Source organism: Lonchura striata, chromosome 6, assembly GCF_046129695.1.
Source record: "Lonchura striata isolate bLonStr1 chromosome 6, bLonStr1.mat, whole genome shotgun sequence".
Classification (NCBI taxonomy): Eukaryota; Metazoa; Chordata; class Aves; order Passeriformes; family Estrildidae; genus Lonchura; species Lonchura striata.
In genome coordinates this window covers 65,177,715-65,194,079 of record NC_134608.1, presented here as the reverse complement: position 1 = coordinate 65,194,079, position 16,365 = coordinate 65,177,715, and the positions used below count along the sequence as shown (strand labels likewise).

Genomic DNA, 16,365 nt, shown 5'->3' with positions numbered 1-16,365 from the left:
CACAAGTGGGTCACCTGGTTATAAAAGGAGATCAGGTTGCTCAGGCAGGACCTGCCCCTCTTAAATCCACTCTGGCTGGCTGTGACCCCTCGGCCATCCTGTGGGTGCCCTGTGGTGGCTCTCAAGGTGATCTGTTCCATAACCTTGCTGGGCACCGAGGTCAGGCTGACAGGCCTGGAGCTCCCCAGATCCTCCTTCCAGCCCTTCTTGGGGATGGGCTCACACTGGCACCTCCAGTGCTCTGGGACCTCCCTGGTGAGCCAGGACTGATGGTAAATGATAGGGAGCAGCTTGGGGAGCTCATCCACCAGCTCCCTCATCCCCCTAGGATGGATCCCATCTGATCCCATGCACCTTTGAGCATCTGTGTGGCTCAGCAGGTCAGCAGCTGCTTCCTCCTGGATTACAGGGGTCTGTCTTTCTCCTTGTGTCCCTCTTCCAGCTCAGGAGAACTCTTGTCCTGAGGCCAACCTGTCCATATGTCGAAAATCGAGACAAAGAAGATGTTAAGTAGCCTGGCCCTTTCCTTATCTTTAGTTACTATGTTCTGCACTGCTTCCAATAAAGAGTAGAGGTTCTCCTTCTCCCTCCTTTTGCTATTCATGTTTTTATAAAAACAGTTTTTATTCTTTTTACAGAAGCTACCTGGTTAATTTCCAACTAAGCTTTCAGCTCTCTCCTTTTCTTTCTTCATAACCTAACAACATCCTTAAACACTTCATGCATTGCCAGTCCTTTTTTCCCCTGAGTTCCCACAAAAGCTCCATGGGCAGCCAGGCCAGTCATTTTCCTCAACAGCTCATCTTTTGCCACACTGGGACAAGTTGCTCCTTCCCCCTTAAGATTACTTTCTGGAAATGTGTCCATCCTTACTGGACCCCTTGGTTTTTAAGGGCTGTTTCCCTTAAAAAATCAGTACCTGATTCGAGACTCCCTAAAACAGCATCCTAAACAGGCCAAAGTCTGCCCTTCCTAATTCCAGTGTGGAAGTTTTGTTGCTGCCCCTCCTTCTTTCACAGATCATTGAAAACTTGATTATTTCATGGTCACTGTGCCACAGGCAGCCTCTGACCCCCACATCTGCCACCAGCCCTTCTCTGTTTGTGAACAGCAGGAGACAGAGCTTTCCTTGGGAGTGGAGTGTTACCAAAAATTCAGTAAAATAGAAAACTGCTTAACACCAGTGCAGCATTAAGAAGCAGCATTCTTTATTCAGCCGGATGCATGGGGGATAGCTCCTCCCAAAGCCGAGCATGCTGAGTACAGGAAAGTTTCCGTTCATATTCTGTATTTTGCACACATATTCATGTATTGTGCTGGACTAAACACACATGTGATAATCATTTCCCCAAAAGAATTAACATATTTCCCCTACCCTTTTGCATGCCTTTCTCTGTCCTGGGGGTCTCTCTGGTGGTCCCTGGTGGTTGTGGACCCCAATGTTCCCGTGGGCCTGGCTGAGCTGGCAGGACACTGAGGCTGGTGAACTTCCAGTTCCCCTTCTCACCCAATGGTCATTGTGTGGTTTTCATAGGCCCTGGGTTTTGGAGAAGAAGCTCCAGGTGTCAGCTCACCTCGTGGAGACAATTTATCATCTGATAACAAGAGGTCACAGAGTGGGCTGTGACATCACAGAGTGGGTTATGTGAGGTCATCAAGCAGTGATGGCACCATAGACTGTCCCTGTAACATCAGAGCTGGCTGTGACATCATAGGGCAGAGGTCTGACATCACAGAGCGGACTATGACATCACAGAGTTGTCTGTGACATCAGAGACCAGCTGTGTGACATTACAGAATGGGCTGTGACAACACAGAACAGACTGTGACATCCCAGAGGGGCTGTGTGACATCCCAGCAGGGCTCTGTGAGGTCACTGGGTTGGTCACTCTGTCCCAGCTCCCCCTCACAGTTTCTCCCAACAAGTCCAATGCTGTTCATGCCCAGCAGGGTCCCTGTCCCCTGGTATCCCCCCGGTCCCCCTGGAGCCACAGCCTCCACCAAAGGATGTTCCACAGGATCCACCCCTGAGCCTGACAAGGGGAAAAGGGGCCAGGGCTGTGTGACCAGGACATAAAGGACGTGGATTATCCAGGTCCCTGTGGCCTGGGTTGGGTTCCCCAGGGCAGGAAAGATGTCTGGCAGCTGGAGCAGGGTTAGGGAAGGGCCTCCAAGGTGGGGCTGGAGCCCTTGGGCTGTGAGAAGAGGCTGAGGGAGCTGGGCTTGTCCAGCCTGGAGCAGGCAAGGCTGAGGGGCTCCTCATCCCAGCCTGGCAGTGCCAGCGAGGAGGGGATGAAGAACACAGAGCCAGGCTGTTCACCAGGGGGCCTGGTGGGAGACAAAAGCCAATGGGTGGAAGGGGAAAGAGGGGAGATCAGCCAGGGCAGGAGGAGATGAAATCAGTCAGGCTGGTTTCAGCATTTCCTCAGCACCAAAAGCAGCCTGACCTCCCTTCTCCATCCAACACTGACAGCCTTACAAATCAGGAATTGTTTGAGATGTTTCCCCCCACTCCAGGATGAGCATCCTGATGCAACAACTTAACTGTGTTTATATCTATCAGAGAACCACGTTTGTCTAAAATCAGTTTTAGTGTGGAAATCACTTGTGGATGGTGGACTCATAAGACACTGCTGGGATGTTGCACATAGCTCAGGGAGGAGCGTGATTGTTATTAAACTGTGTCCTCTTCAACTATGGTCTGTTGGCCATGAAGAGAAACCTTTCTGTGCCTCTGAGTCTCACCAGTTCCTGACCCCCACAGGACACAAACCTGATGAGTTGTGGTTCCCACTCCAGTGGTGGCACATGGAGCTCCCTCCATCACCAGAGCAGATCTCCCTTGTCCCAGAAAGTCCCTGGCAATGCAGGGATGAAGGAAACAGGACAGGCTGTGGGGATCAGGGGCAGGGCAGACCCAGGGAGAAGAATGACTTTTGCATTTGATGGAGCTGTGCCTTCCCTTGGCTTTGTTGGCTGGCAATAAATGAACATCCCTCTGTGTCTGGGGCAGCTCCTTCTCCAAGGAAAGCAGGTGGGAGTTGGAGCCCAGGAGCTGAAACCTGCAGGTGCAGCCTGTGCTGGAGGCAACTCAGATTTGCACAAGGCTGCTCTGAGTGCCAGGGTTTGGATGGGGGAAATGGTGGGGTGGGGGTAGGGACAGAGTCTGATGGATTGTCAGCCAGAAAGGGTCTTGATTTTCATATCTATTCCAACTGCATGGGGAGGTACTTGGATTCGGTATCAATTGGAGATTGCACATATCAATGTATTAACTAAAAAATCAAAATGGGACCTAAAAAATGGTTTCTCACTCCCTGTGTAAATAAAATTCATTCATTTCAACTACACTAATGGAATCCACCTAACCAACCACAAAGAATTTGAAAACCTAATTCAAATTATTCCCAGAGGCTTAGCTTGTTAAGGTGTTCTGAATGTTAATGAGCCCTGGGGCACTGAATTCCTGCACTGAAGAGCTGAAGGCTGAAGAAGCCTCTGGAGCAGTAAAATTCAGCAGCAGCCTCCAAGTTGCTGAGGATGTCAGCAGCCCCCACTGAGGCCATCCCTGCCCAGAGGCCCTGGGGGAATGGGCAGACAAGGAGAGCGTCCCTGGGGCTGGGGCAGCAGAACTCAGAGGCACCAGCGGCTCCAGCTGGGAAATGGAGTGTGGGATGGGGCTGTGAAAGCCCTGCCTGGGCTGTGCCAAGCAGGACACACAAGCCCTGACCCCCATCCACTAAAAAACTCTATCTGGAGAAGACATTTAAAAGGATTGACAATAATTTGTGTACCCTGAGTTTGATGCACTGGAGAAATACCAACAAGAGATTCTCAGGAGCTCTAAACAACCAAATAGCCTTTACTGGGAACTTTAGAAAGCCAGAGAAACTTTGGCAAACATTTTAATACAGCATTCAATCAACAAAAAACACTTCTCAAAGCATTACATTGGCCCATTGAACTTCACAAACACTAAGCTTGTTCAATTTTAACTTAACATTTGCCAGAGGAGGGAGTTTGAAGACACAGAAAGAGAGAAAGACAAATAAGGTTTAGAGAAGCACATGCAGAACTACCAAGTCCTGGATTCCAGCAATGTTCAGATAGAAATTCCAAGAGGAGGTAGGGTCAAGATGTGTGCTTGCCTTGTGGTCAGCCTTAAACACCCCTTGGTCTTCCTGGGCCCTTCCCCCAGGTGGGACTTGGGGTCATTTGGTCACTCAGGAGCTGGGCTGGGGCTCCAGAGTTGGCCGTGGGGCATTGCCTGTGCTGTGCCAGGGACTGGCAGACACTGCTGGGCTGGGATAGAGGCTCTGGGGGGATTGGGGTTCCAGGGCAGGGCAGTGCTGGGGTTCCAGGGCAGGGCAAGGCTGGACCTGCCCCTTCCTTCCCCCCCCCCCCCCCCCCCCAAAATGTTTCCAGCCAACAATCTCCTCCAGTCTGTCACAGTAGGCAATGTTGGAGGTGAAATCCCAAGGGCATTGGACAAGAAGGAGAGTTCTTTTCCATAGGAAGGAATACGGCCCAAAAGCTTATCACAGCTGAAACCTAACAGGACTTCTACCTTAACTTTAACTTCTACCTTCAACTTCACAATTTAGCTGAAGAACAGAGGTTAACAGTATTTAGCCTAACTTAAAACCTATGACTTTGCAATTAAATAGAGGAATAAAATTTAACAATCTTCAACTTAGCTTATAATTTATATTAAACATAACAACTTTGCAAAATAACAACTCCTAGCAGCATTTAGTTCACTTAGACCTTGTGATTTAACCTCACTTACAGGTCTGACTGGCTCAGCTATCCAAGGCAGTCAGACCCCTCAGGGAGCAGCATTTCTGCCACATTTCCCCAGCACAGGCACCTGTGAGAAATTCCCCTGAGGGCAGGGAAATGCTCCCTGGGGATGCTTTGGCATCTCCCCAGCAGGGAAGGGTTGAGCCTGGAGGAGTGGGGGGATCGGCCCAGGCTCCCTCGTTGTTGGGGATCCCCGAGTGCAGCAAACGGGAGAGTTCCCGGCTCGGAGAGGCCCCACCCAGAGGGAGTCGCTGGCCCAGGAGAGCTCCAAGGGCTCCTTTTGGAGCGCTGTTTGTAGGGCCCCAAGAGAGGGGCTGCAGTCCCAGCCATGTTTCATCCTGGCCGCACTTGGCATCAGCAGCTTTCTTTGTCAGGCTGAGAACAGGGATGTTGTGCCACTGAGGGAACACAAACAGTTCCCAGGGCTGCTCCTAAAGCAGCCAGGAGCTGGCTGGGCAGCAGCAGTGCCTGGAGCAGAGCGTGTTTGTGCTGAGCTCCAGAGGAGCTGAGCCCAGGGGCTGCTGGCCAAGGCCGAGGCCAGCGAGCATTTCTCATCTGGCAGGGCGGCCTGAGAAGGGGAGGGGGGAATGCACCAGCACAGGAACCATGGAACCAAGGGACCATTGTCACACTGTGGGGCCTGCGAGACCAAGGGACCATTGTGACACTGTGGGGCCTCTGGGACCAAGGGACCATTGTGACACTGTGGGGCTCCATGGAACCAAGGGACCTTTGTGACACTGAGAGGCCCCATAAAACCAAGGTTCCATTGTGATTCCACAGGGCATCAGGGAACTGTGGAGACCATTATGACTCTCTGGGGTGTCATGGGACCAAGGGACCATTGTGACACTGCAAGACCCCAGGGAGCCTTGCACAAGGTCCATTGTGACATTGCAAGGCCTCATGGAATCATGGAGACACCATTAAGAGACTTCACAGCCTCATGGAATCAAGGGGCTGTTGTGACTCTTTGGGGCACCATGGAACCAAGGAGATCATTGTGACACTGGGGGGACTCATGGGATCATGGAATACATTGGGACACAAAGAGGACCCATGGAATAAGCAAAGCATTGTGACACTGTGATGCCTCATGGCACCAGTGAGACCATTGTGATCCTGGAGGTCCCCACAGAACCAAGAGGACCATTGTGACACTGTGGGGCCTCGTGAAACCAAGAGGCCTTTGTGGCACTGCAGGGCTGCAGGGAACCAAAGGTCCATTGTGACACTGGAGGGCCTCGTGTCATCAGTGCTCCATTGTGACCCTGTGGAGCCAAAGGAGATCATTGTGACACCACAAATCCCCAGGGCCCAAAGGTCCATTGTGACACTGTGGGCCTCATGGAACAGAGGAGTCCCATGTCATTGTGGAGCCTGCGGAATCTCAGAGACCATTGTGACACTTGAGGGCCCCAAGGAACCAAGGGAACACGAAACAGGTCTGGCTGGTTTGGCCTCCAGGGGCTGCCTGACAGCTTGGCACCTGCAGGGTCTCTTCTCATCTGCTATTGAAGCACTGGGGCTCGGGGCTTTCCTTCCTATGGAAAAGAACTCTCCTTCTCCTCTAGGCACACATGGCCAGAATTGGGATTTCCCCTCCATTTCCTTATATCCAGGCATTGTTCCCATGAACATATTGCCAGGAGAAATCTGGCAGGCAGTCATTTGAGAAGGGTCACTGCTTATCTGCCTCCAAAACACAGGGGAAGTCTCCACGCTTTCCTTCCTTTGGGAAAGAACTTTCCTGCTTCTCCAGGTGCCATGGCCAAAATTTAGATTGTCTCCAAAATTCCTTATCTCCAAAAACTGCCCCCGGACAAAATCTGCCATTCCTGAAAAGTCTGGCTGGCCTTGGCCTAAAGAGGCTCTCACCTGCCTTCCAAACAGTGGGGCTCTGTGCTTTCCTTCCTGTGGAAAAGAGCTGTCCTTCTCCTGCAGGTGTCAATGGCCATATTGGGATTTCACCTCCAATGTTGACTGTTGTGACAGACTGGAGGAGATTGTTGGCTGGAAACATTTCATGTGTGGGGGACGAAGGCGCAGATCCAGACTTGCCCTGCCCTGGAACCCCAGCACTGCCCTGCCCTGGAACCCCAATCCCCCCAGAGCCTTTATCCCAGCCCAGCAGTGTCTGCCAGTCCCTGGCACAGCACAGGCAATGCTCCACAGCCACCTCTGGAGCCCCAGCCCAGCTCCTGAGTGACCAAATGACCCCAAGTCCCACCTGGGGGAAGGCCCAGGAAGACCAAGGGGTATTTAAGGCTGACCACAAGGCAAGCACACATCTTGACCGTACCTCCTCTTGGAATTTCCATCTGAACAATCCTGGAAACCAGGAGTTGGTAGCTGAGTGTGTGCTTCTCTGTATTTTATTTTTCTCTCTTTCTGTATCTACCTCTTCTATTTCTGTACTCTTGCAAATTTTGATTAACTTAAAATTGAACAGCCTTAGAGTTTGTGAAGTTGAATGGGCCAAGTTAATGCTTTGAGATGTTATTTTTGTTGATTGAATGCCATATTAAAATGTTTGCCAAAGTTTCTCTGATTTTTATAAATTTCCCAGTAAAGGCTGTTTTGTTGCTTAGAGCTCCTGAGAAACTCTTGATAGTATTGCTCCAGTGCATCCAACTCAGAGGACACAAATTATTGTCGTTCCTTTTAAATGTCTTCTCCAGATAGAGTTTTTTAGTGGATGGGGGTCAGGGCTTGTGTGTCCTGCTTGGCACAGCCCAGGCAGGGCTTTCACAGCCCCATCCCACACTCCATTTCCCAGCTGGAGCCGCTGGTGCCTCTGAGTTCTGCTGCCCCAGCCCCAGGGACGCTCTCCTTGTCTGCCCATTCCCCCAGGGTCTCTGGGCAGGGATGGCCTCAGTGGGGGCTGCTGACATCCTCAGCAACTTGGAGGCTGCTGCTGAATTTTACTGCTCCAGAGGCTTCTTCAGCCTTCAGCTCTTCAGTGCAGGAATTCAGTGCCCCAGGGCTCATTAACATTCAGAACACCTTAACAAGCCAAACATCTGGGAATAATTCAATTTAAGTTTTCAAATCTCAGACAGATCTCCGTAGTATATTGTAAGTGAATGCATTATATATACAGAAACAGTGAGAAAAGTTTTTTTAGCTCCTGTTTTGCTTTTTTTCCCAGTTAATACATTGATACGTGCAATCTCCAATTGACACTGAATCCAAGTACCTCCTCCTGCAGTTTGAATAGATAGGAAAATCAAGACCCTTTATGGCTGACAATCCATCAGACTCTGTCCCTACCCCCACCCCACCATTTCCCCCATCCCAGCCCTGGCACTCAGAGCAGCCTTGTGCAAATCTGAGCTCCCTCCAGCCCAGGCTGCACCTGCAGGCTTCAGCTCCTGGGCTCCAACTCCCACCTGCTTTCCTTGGAGAAGGAGCTGCCCCAGACACAGAGGGATGTTCATTTATTGCCAGCCAACAAAGCCAAGGGAAGGCACAGCTCCATCAAATGCAAAAGTCATTATTCTCCCTGGGTCTGCCCTGCCCCTGATCTCCACAGCCTGTCCTGTTTCCTTCATCCCTGCATTGCCAGGGACTTTCTGGGACAAGGGAGCTCTGCTCTGGCTATGGATCGAGGTCCAAGTGCCACCACTGCAGTGGGAACCACAACTTATCAGGTTTGTGTCCTTTGAGGGACCAGGTACTGGTGAGAGTCAGATGCACAGAAAGGTTTCTCTGCATGGCCAACATAAAAAATGTGAAATGATAAAATTTAATAAACATCAAAATACTTCCCTGAACTTCTTGTGGCATTCCAGCCACATCTGATATGTCCACCATTCACAAGTGACTGGCATAGAGGAAGGATTTTAGACAAATACATAAGATAAGAAAGATAAAAATACAACTAAGATGCTGACAAAGGAGTTACTTAAATTTCTGAAAGATTGGGCAACTCTCTGAAGCCCAAAGTATGATACCACTCAAGGGAGACAAATTTGAATGACTAGAGAAAAGATGCAGGAGGAAATCTGGGAGCAATGGGAAGGACATAAATCCAGCTGCTCTAAATGAAGAGATGTCCTTAGAAATGGTCATCTAAACAGGAGAGCTGGAGACACCTGAAGAGAGAGAGGGTAATGAAATATTAGACTGAATGTTGGTGGCCAAGGTAGAGGGGAAGATCAATATTTCTTCTTCTGCCATCAGTAGAAGAATCCAGTAGATCCAGGAAATTTCTGTTCCTGCAGGGAATACTTTGCCATATTTTTGCCATCAAATAACCCAGATAATAAAGATTTACTTGCATATTATGAAACTACCAGGTATTAAAACTTGTGCCCCTTTCCAGGCAGACATTGATGCACAGAAAGCATCTAAAACTCAAAGACAAAATGAGTTATAAAGTATGTGTTTTTCCAGCTGGACACATGCAGGATACTTCTGTAAAGGAATGAGTATCTAATTGCTCTCAGCATTCTTTTTTATCCTCTAAAATGTTACATATACATAAGGTTTTGCAATACATCAATGCATATTCATTTCCTGGCTCCACCTTGTCCTGCTTCATATGCTAATCAGCTTATCAGTCCCTTCTGCATTTATACTTGTCTCTGGTGGTTGTCTTGGAGATTGCAGGGGGATGAAGTAAGTGGTCTTCATCAAAGTTCACCTTCTCACCCCATCTTCATGTGCAAGCTTATAGATCCTTTGATCACAGTCCAAACCGTGAGGTTGGTCTAATCTGGTTTGGGGCTCCGAGGAGCTGTGTTATCCTGGTAGCCTTGTAAATTTGTCCTGTTTTGATGAACATCATCCTTCCCTTATCACACATGCTTTCATTCTTTCATATTGCTCCTGCATGTGCACCCTGTCTTCCCTTCGCAGGCAGTTAGCACAGTAGAATGCAGCAAATATTAAACAATATATATATCATCTAAATATCTATTTGTAATCAATACCCATCTAATTCCTAACCCCATGTCCCAAAATAATTTGTGTGCCCATGAACAGGCAGTGCCACTTGTGCCCTGAGGTGCCGAGATGGGACTGGATCTCTCAGAGAGGCGCTGAGGGAGAGCAGAGCACCTTGCAAGCTGCAGGTCCCTGCCAGCCCCGCAGGGCTCCTGTGCCATCAACATCTGCTCTGCTCCAGTCTGGAACAGGGCCCAGCATGGTGCCGGGACCATCAGAGAGCTGAGGTGTGTGCTGGAATTCCATGCCCTCCCCATGGCACAGCAGCCCTGCATTTCCCTGCTCCAGCCTTGGTCTCCAGCACAGCCATGGAGGCTCTTTGGGCTCCTGAGTGTTCCTGCAGCCCCCAAGGGCAGCTGAGCTCTGCCTTGGGCACAGGCAGCCCTGGCCAGTGCAGGCCATGCTCAGCAATTCCTTGTCTGTGCCCGGCCTTGCTGCCAGCCCCGGCAGCAGCTGCGTGGCCCCTCTGTGGCCCTGTGCTGGCCCAGCCATGGTGCCACAGCCCCTGTGCAGCCCAGCCCAGGACAGGAGCATTGCGGCTGGGAACGGCCCCTGTGCCGTGGGGCCCTGGGCAGCCTTGGGGCTCTGTGCCCCATGGCCTCCCTGCTGGGCAGCCTCTGCCAGCTCCTGCCGAGCCCGTGGCACCTGTGGGGCTGCACAGACAGCCCTGCCCGGGCTCTGCCGGCCTCGGGGCCAGCAGAGAGGCGGCCAGGGCTGGCCATGGCCGGGAACAGGCCCTGAGCCCCGCAGGAGGATGGAGCTGGGCCACAGCCAAACTCAGCCCAGGGCAGAGCTGGGCTCAGCAGCCAGGGCTGCCCAGGGCTGGCACAGACAGAGGCTGGCGCTGACAAATGTCCTGGGCCCCTCCCTGCTCTGTCCGTGCCCCAAGGGCACAGAGCAGCCTCCTCTCTCGGGCTCTTGCCTGTTTTCAATGCCTGCCCAGGCGCTGGCCCTGCCCCACGAGGCCTGGGCTGAGTCCTGCCACTGCCCGCTCAGCCAGGCTGAGATGGACACTGATGGTTTCTGTGCCAGGCTCTCCCAGCCCAGCCCAGCTCCCTGCCAGCTCTGCCAGCTGCCCTGAGCTCTGGGCAGCACCAAGGGCCTCTCCCCAGCACAGCCCAGCCGGCTCTGGCCCCACAGCTCTGCTCAGCCCAGGCTGCTCTGGGCACTGCCCCACGGCCTCAGCCCCTGCCAAGGGCACAGCAGCAGCTGCAGCTCAGCCAGGACTCAGCCCCACCATGGGGGAAGGGGCTTGGCCAAGGCCAAAGGAGCTCCCTGGCTGCCCTGCTCCCCTCTGCCTGAGGTGCTGAGAGCTCTGCAGCCCCTCCTGCCATCCCATCTGCCCAGGCCAGCACAAGAGCCCCGGCCCTGGGGCCCTCCAGAGCTGCTCCTGCTCCAGGCCCAGGGCCCATCCCAGAGCTGGGGCAGCCACAGAGCTGTGCCCATTTCTGCTCATTGCTGCTCTGATGGGGATGCATCCTCAGCCTCCTGGAGGCTGCTGGTGAATTTTAGTACTCCAGAGGCCTCTTCTTTCTTGAGATCTTTATTTCAGGAATTTAGTAAGAAAAGCTCATAAACATTTGTACAAATGCACAAAACAGAGAAACTTGTGGGAATAATTTAAGTCTTCATTCTTCTGTGGTTAATTAGGCAGATTTCAGAAGTGAATATGCGATATTGAAAACAATGCAGAGAGAATTTTTTCTTCTTCTTTCTCTTCCTGTTTTTATATTGATATCAACAATCTCAAATTGATATTTACCCACAGGAGCTTCTAATGTAGTTTGAATATATATGAAAATCAAGACCCTTCACTGACAATCAATAACACTTTGCCCCACTCCCTCCCCACCATTTCCCTCATGCAACCCTTTGCACTCCTATCAATCAGGAATGGTGTGGCCAGCAGGAGCAGGGCAGTGATTCTTCCCCTGTGCTCATCAGTGTTTGGTCAGCACCTCGAGTGCCGCGTCCAGTTCTGGCCCTCCAATTTAGGAAGGACCTGGAGGGGTTGGAGCTTGTCCAGAGAAGGGCAAGAAGGCTGGGGAGGGGTCTGGAGCACAAGTCCTGTGAGGAGTGGCTGAGGGAGCTGGGATTGTTTATCCTGGAAAAGAAGAGGGTCAGGGGAGACCTCATCACTCTCTACAACTCCCTGACAGGAGGGTGCAGCCAGGTGGGGGTCAGGCTCTTTTCCCAGAAAACAGGGACAGGACAAGAGGACACAGCCTTCAGCTGCACCAGGGGATGTTTAGGCTGGACATCAGGAAATATTCTTCACACAAAGGATTACTGGGCATTGGAATGGGCTGCCCAGAGAGGTGGGTGAGTCACTGTCCCTGGAAGTGTTTCAGGAAAGATTGGATGTGGCACTCAGTGCCATGGTCTGGGTGACAAGGTGGTCTTGGGTCCCAGGTTGGACCTGATGCTCTCCAAGGTCTTTTCCAGCCTGGTTGATTCTTTGATGATTGTGACACTGCAGGGCCCTGGGGAAGCAATGGGCCATTGTGACACTGCGGGGCCTGGTGGCACTGAGAGGACCATGGTGACACTGTGTCTGACATGGCACCACAGAGCCACGGGGCCATCAGGACACAGTGGGGCCGAATGGAAACAAGGAGTGCATTGTGACAGTCTGGGTCCTGGTGGGACCACAGAGGCCACTGTGACCCTGCAGGGCCTGTGGAACCAAGAGGCCATTGTGACACTGTGGAACCAAGGAGACCCTTGGGAGAGCTTGGGGGCAATGGAATCAAGGGGCCATTGCTGCATTGCAAGGACTCTGGGAACTGAAGGAACAATTGTGACACTGTGGTGCCGCATGGAACTGTGAGTTGTGGTTGTTGATCCTGGAGAAGAAAAGCATCAGAGGAGACAAGGTGGTGTCAGGGCAAAGATTGGACTTGATAATCTCCAAGGTCTTTTCCAACCTTGCTGATTCTGTGATTCTCTGAAACCACCCTTGGAGCAGTTGCAGGAGGAGCCCTGGGCCTCCTCTTCAGAAGCTCCAGCAGCCCAGGTCCCTCAGCTTCTCCTCACAGCCCCAAAGCCCATCCTGTCAGTCCTGCAGAGCCTCTGCAGCTCCTCCTCACTGCCCAGAACAGGGAGCCCCACAGCCACACACAGCAGCCCAGATGTGCCCCCCTGGCCTGGGGTGCCTCTGGCAAGGGAGCAGCACCAGGCACTGCAGGAGCCTGCAGACAATTCCTGCAGCTCTTGTGGGATGATCCTGCTCCCCAAGGGACATTCCCATGATGCCAAATCAGGAACTGCAATGGGGATTGGGGCCACAGAGGAAAGGGCAAACAGGGATGGGCTGTGTGCAGGGGAGGGAACAGGGGTGGACAAAAGGAAAAAATTTGTATCAGGAAGAGTAAAGAAAGCAAAGGTGAAGCCAAGGAAATGCTCCGGGCAGTTTGGGGGTGGCTGCCAGGCAGCCCTGGCTCTGAGCAGCAGCGTCTGCAGTGGGACAGGAAACTCCCAGCTGATGGGAACAAACTCTCTGGCTGACTGCAGAGGCCAGGACAAAGCTGAGTGGTTTCCCTGGTGTCCCCAGCCCTTCCTGGCTTCAGGGGCTGATGGCATTTGTGCTGCCTCAGGTTCATGTCCCCACAGCACCAGCATGGGGGTGCTCCCACCTGCTGCGTGCAATGCAAACAGGGGCTGCTGAGCCAGTGCTGCCGTGTCTGTGCCTGCAAGGATGCGGCACCTGTGTGAGCTGGGGGAGAGGCCAGGGCTGCAGAGGGGGATGTTGTTGGCAGCTCCATGAGGACGCTCTGGGACGCTGCCCTGGGCTGTGCAGCGCACTGGGGATGGATCAGCCCCTGCTCTGCTGCTCCTTCCCATCTCCCCCAGGGCCCTTGCAGAGCACCAGCCGTGCTGTTTGCCCCCAGCCTGTCCACGGCCAGCCTGGGGCTGCTCACGGGGGTTTTCTGTGCTGAGCATTGGCCTGGCCGTGTTCTTGAGAGAGCCTGGGCAAGGAGCCTGGAGCCCCCAGGCCCTGGCCTGAGGCGTCAGCGCTGCCCCAGCAGTGCCCATGGCCTGTCCCTGCTGCAGCCCCGGCACTGCCACCCCCAGGACTGTGCCCGGCCCCGAGAGCACTCAGGCCCTGCAGCAACACCAGGGCCACCAGGGCAGCGGGGCAGGGCCACGGGAGCAGCACTGGCAGCACCAAGTGCTGCTGCTCCTGGGCACAGCTGCTGTGCCAGCCCTGATCTGCCCCAGCTCTGCACACAGATATTGCTGCTGCAGCTCCAGAGAAGGCAACAAAAGGGCATCTCTGCAGAACACTCTGCTGGGAGAGTCTTTAGTTTCTTTAAAGGCCCTGAAAGCACAGCCCCTCATTGACAGCGTCTGAGGCCACCGGGTATGTGCAGGCAAACAAAATGAGAAATGGCACAAAAAATGATACTTCTTTGTGGAAAATATGAAAAAAGTAAAACAAAGAAAAAGAACCTCTGAAATGAAACCAACAAGAAGTATCAAAGATGACTTTTATTACAAGTGATTTACAGCAATTGGCCTGAAAGCATCCAGTCATCAGTCTCCTCACTGCAGCCTTGAGCTCCTGGTTCCTCAGGCTGTAGATGAGGGGGTTCAGGGCTGGAGGCACCACTGAGTACAGAGCTGACACTGACAAGTCCAGGGATGGGGAGGAGATGGAATGGGGCTTCAGGTGAGCAAACATTATAGTACTGACAAACAGGGAGACCACAGCCAGGTGAGGGAGGCAGGTGGAAAAGGCTTTGTGCCGTCCCTGCTCAGAGGGGATCCTCAGCACAGCCCTGAAGATCTGCACATAGGAGAAAACAATGAACACAAAACACCCAAATACCAAACAGGCACTAACAGAAATGAGCTCAAGTTCACTGAGGTAGGATTTAGAGCAGGAGAGTTTGATGATCTGTGGGATTTCACAGAAGAACTGGCCCAGGGCATTGCCGTGGCACAGGGGCAGGGAAAACGTATTGGCCGTGAGCATGAGAGCATTGAGAAAGGCACTGGCCCAGGCAGCTGCTGCCATGTGGGCACAAGCTCTGCTGCCCAGGAGGGTCCCGTAGTGCAGGGGTTTGCAGATGGACACATAGCGGTCGTAACACATGATGGTCAGGAGAGAAAACTCTGATCCAATGAAGAAGGCAAAAAAAAAAAGCTGTGCAGCACATCCTATGTAGGAGATGTTTCTGGTGTCCCAGAGGGAATTGTGCATGGCTTTGGGGACAGTGGTGCAGATGGAGCCCAGGTCGCTGAGGGCCAGGTTGAGCAGGAAGAAGAACATGGGCGTGTGCAGGTGGTGGCCGCAGGCTACGGCGCTGATGATGAGGCCGTTGCCCAGGAGGGCAGCCAGGGAGATGCCCAGGAAGAGGCAGAAGTGCAGGAGCTGCAGCTGCCGCGTGTCTGCCAGTGCCAGCAGGAGGAAGTGGCTGATGGAGCTGCTGTTAGACATTTGCTGTGGCTGCACATGGGCACCTGTTCATGGAGAAAGGACAGGGACAAGTCAGGAGAGGCTGCTTGGAGCCAAACCTGGGCCATTTCCTGTAGGCTGTCCTGCTGGAACTCACCCTCCCTTGTTCCTGCTCTGGGAAAACCTTCACCCAGGTCCCTGCCTGAGCTCCAGTTGTGCTGGCTGAGTGTGCCAGAAGCAGCCAGGCCTGTTCATGGGGGCTCTCGAGGAGCCATCCCTGCCCTGCTGCCCTGGGTTTGTGGCCCTGTGGCAGAGGGACAAGGCTGGATATTCAGGATTTGTCAGGGGAATCACTTCTAATGCAGAAAGGCTTGGTACCATCTGCATGCTCACTTCTAGGGGAAAAAGATGGCAGGAGTTGGTTTAAGGAATTGTTATCCTACCCATAGATCATTCCTTTCTCTCTGAGGTCAGAAATCCCCAGCATTCCTGCTGCACTCAGAGTTTGCCACTGAGAGTTGAGAGAGGCAAAGGATTCCCTGTGGCTGAGGGAAGGTGAGGGGCTGCATGGGCTTGTTCCCCCAGCACTGCTCTGCTCAGCCCCCTCTGCTTCCCTGAGCATCTCCCTGGACCTGGACATCCCCTCCTGAGAGGTGCCTTGTCCCTGCCAGCGCTCACAGAGCCCATCCCACCCTGTGTGCCCTGGGCCCGGCCCTACAGAAACCTGCCTGTGTGCAGGGCCCTGGCTGGGGCAGGCTCTGTGTGCAGCTGGGCAAGGGCAGCTCAGGAGAGCCCTGCTGGGCCCTGCAGAGGTGATGCTGCTGCTGCCCAGGGCTGAGGAGTGGCTGAAGGCCCTTTGGGAGGCTCCCAGCAGAGAGACTGACCACCCAAAGTCACAGTTCTGGAGTCTCTGTCCAAACATTCATTGGTGATCCTGTGTTTCCCTTTAAACTCAGAATGTTCTGTCATTCTGGGATTACAATTCCTGTTCTGCTTCTCTCAACCCCCTGTTGTCTATAATTAAACAAGAAAAAAGCCCTTGCAACAGTGTTAGAACAGTAAAGTAAAAACCAGACCTTTACTGGAAGCTTCCAGGTGTCCCAGTGGGGATGAGGCACAACCAGCCCCTGATTTCAACAATTCATTAAGGTTGATTAAGTAGGATAGTTTACAAGGACATTCAAAAGAATATTCATGTGTCCCAGTTACAC

At 52.8% G+C, this 16,365-nt stretch overlaps 2 protein-coding genes across 2 annotated transcripts in view; both read right to left on the bottom strand.

Annotated features, from left to right (window-relative positions):
- The window catches only part of LOC144246356 (uncharacterized), a 387,512-nt gene that overhangs the window by 315,872 nt on the left and 55,275 nt on the right, over window positions 1-16,365 (bottom strand). The gene's annotated exons all lie outside the window — the stretch shown is intronic.
- On the bottom strand, window positions 8,878-15,196 carry LOC144246408 (olfactory receptor 14J1-like). Its single transcript, XM_077783806.1, has 2 exons — window positions 14,263-15,196; window positions 8,878-8,900 (listed from the first exon to the last, which is right to left on the bottom strand). Exons 1-2 carry the CDS (start codon window positions 15,194-15,196, stop codon window positions 8,878-8,880), a joined length of 957 nt encoding a protein of 318 aa, XP_077639932.1.

Coding starts and splice junctions, on each gene's coding strand:
- LOC144246408 (XM_077783806.1), bottom strand. CDS start 15,196: ATGTCTAACAGCAGCTCCATCAGCCACTTCCTCCTGCTGGCACTGGCA. Junction 8,901..14,262: donor ATGCTTTCAGGCCAATTGCT/GTAAATCACTTG, acceptor CTCTCTCTTCAG/GTGTCTCCAGCTCTCCTGTT.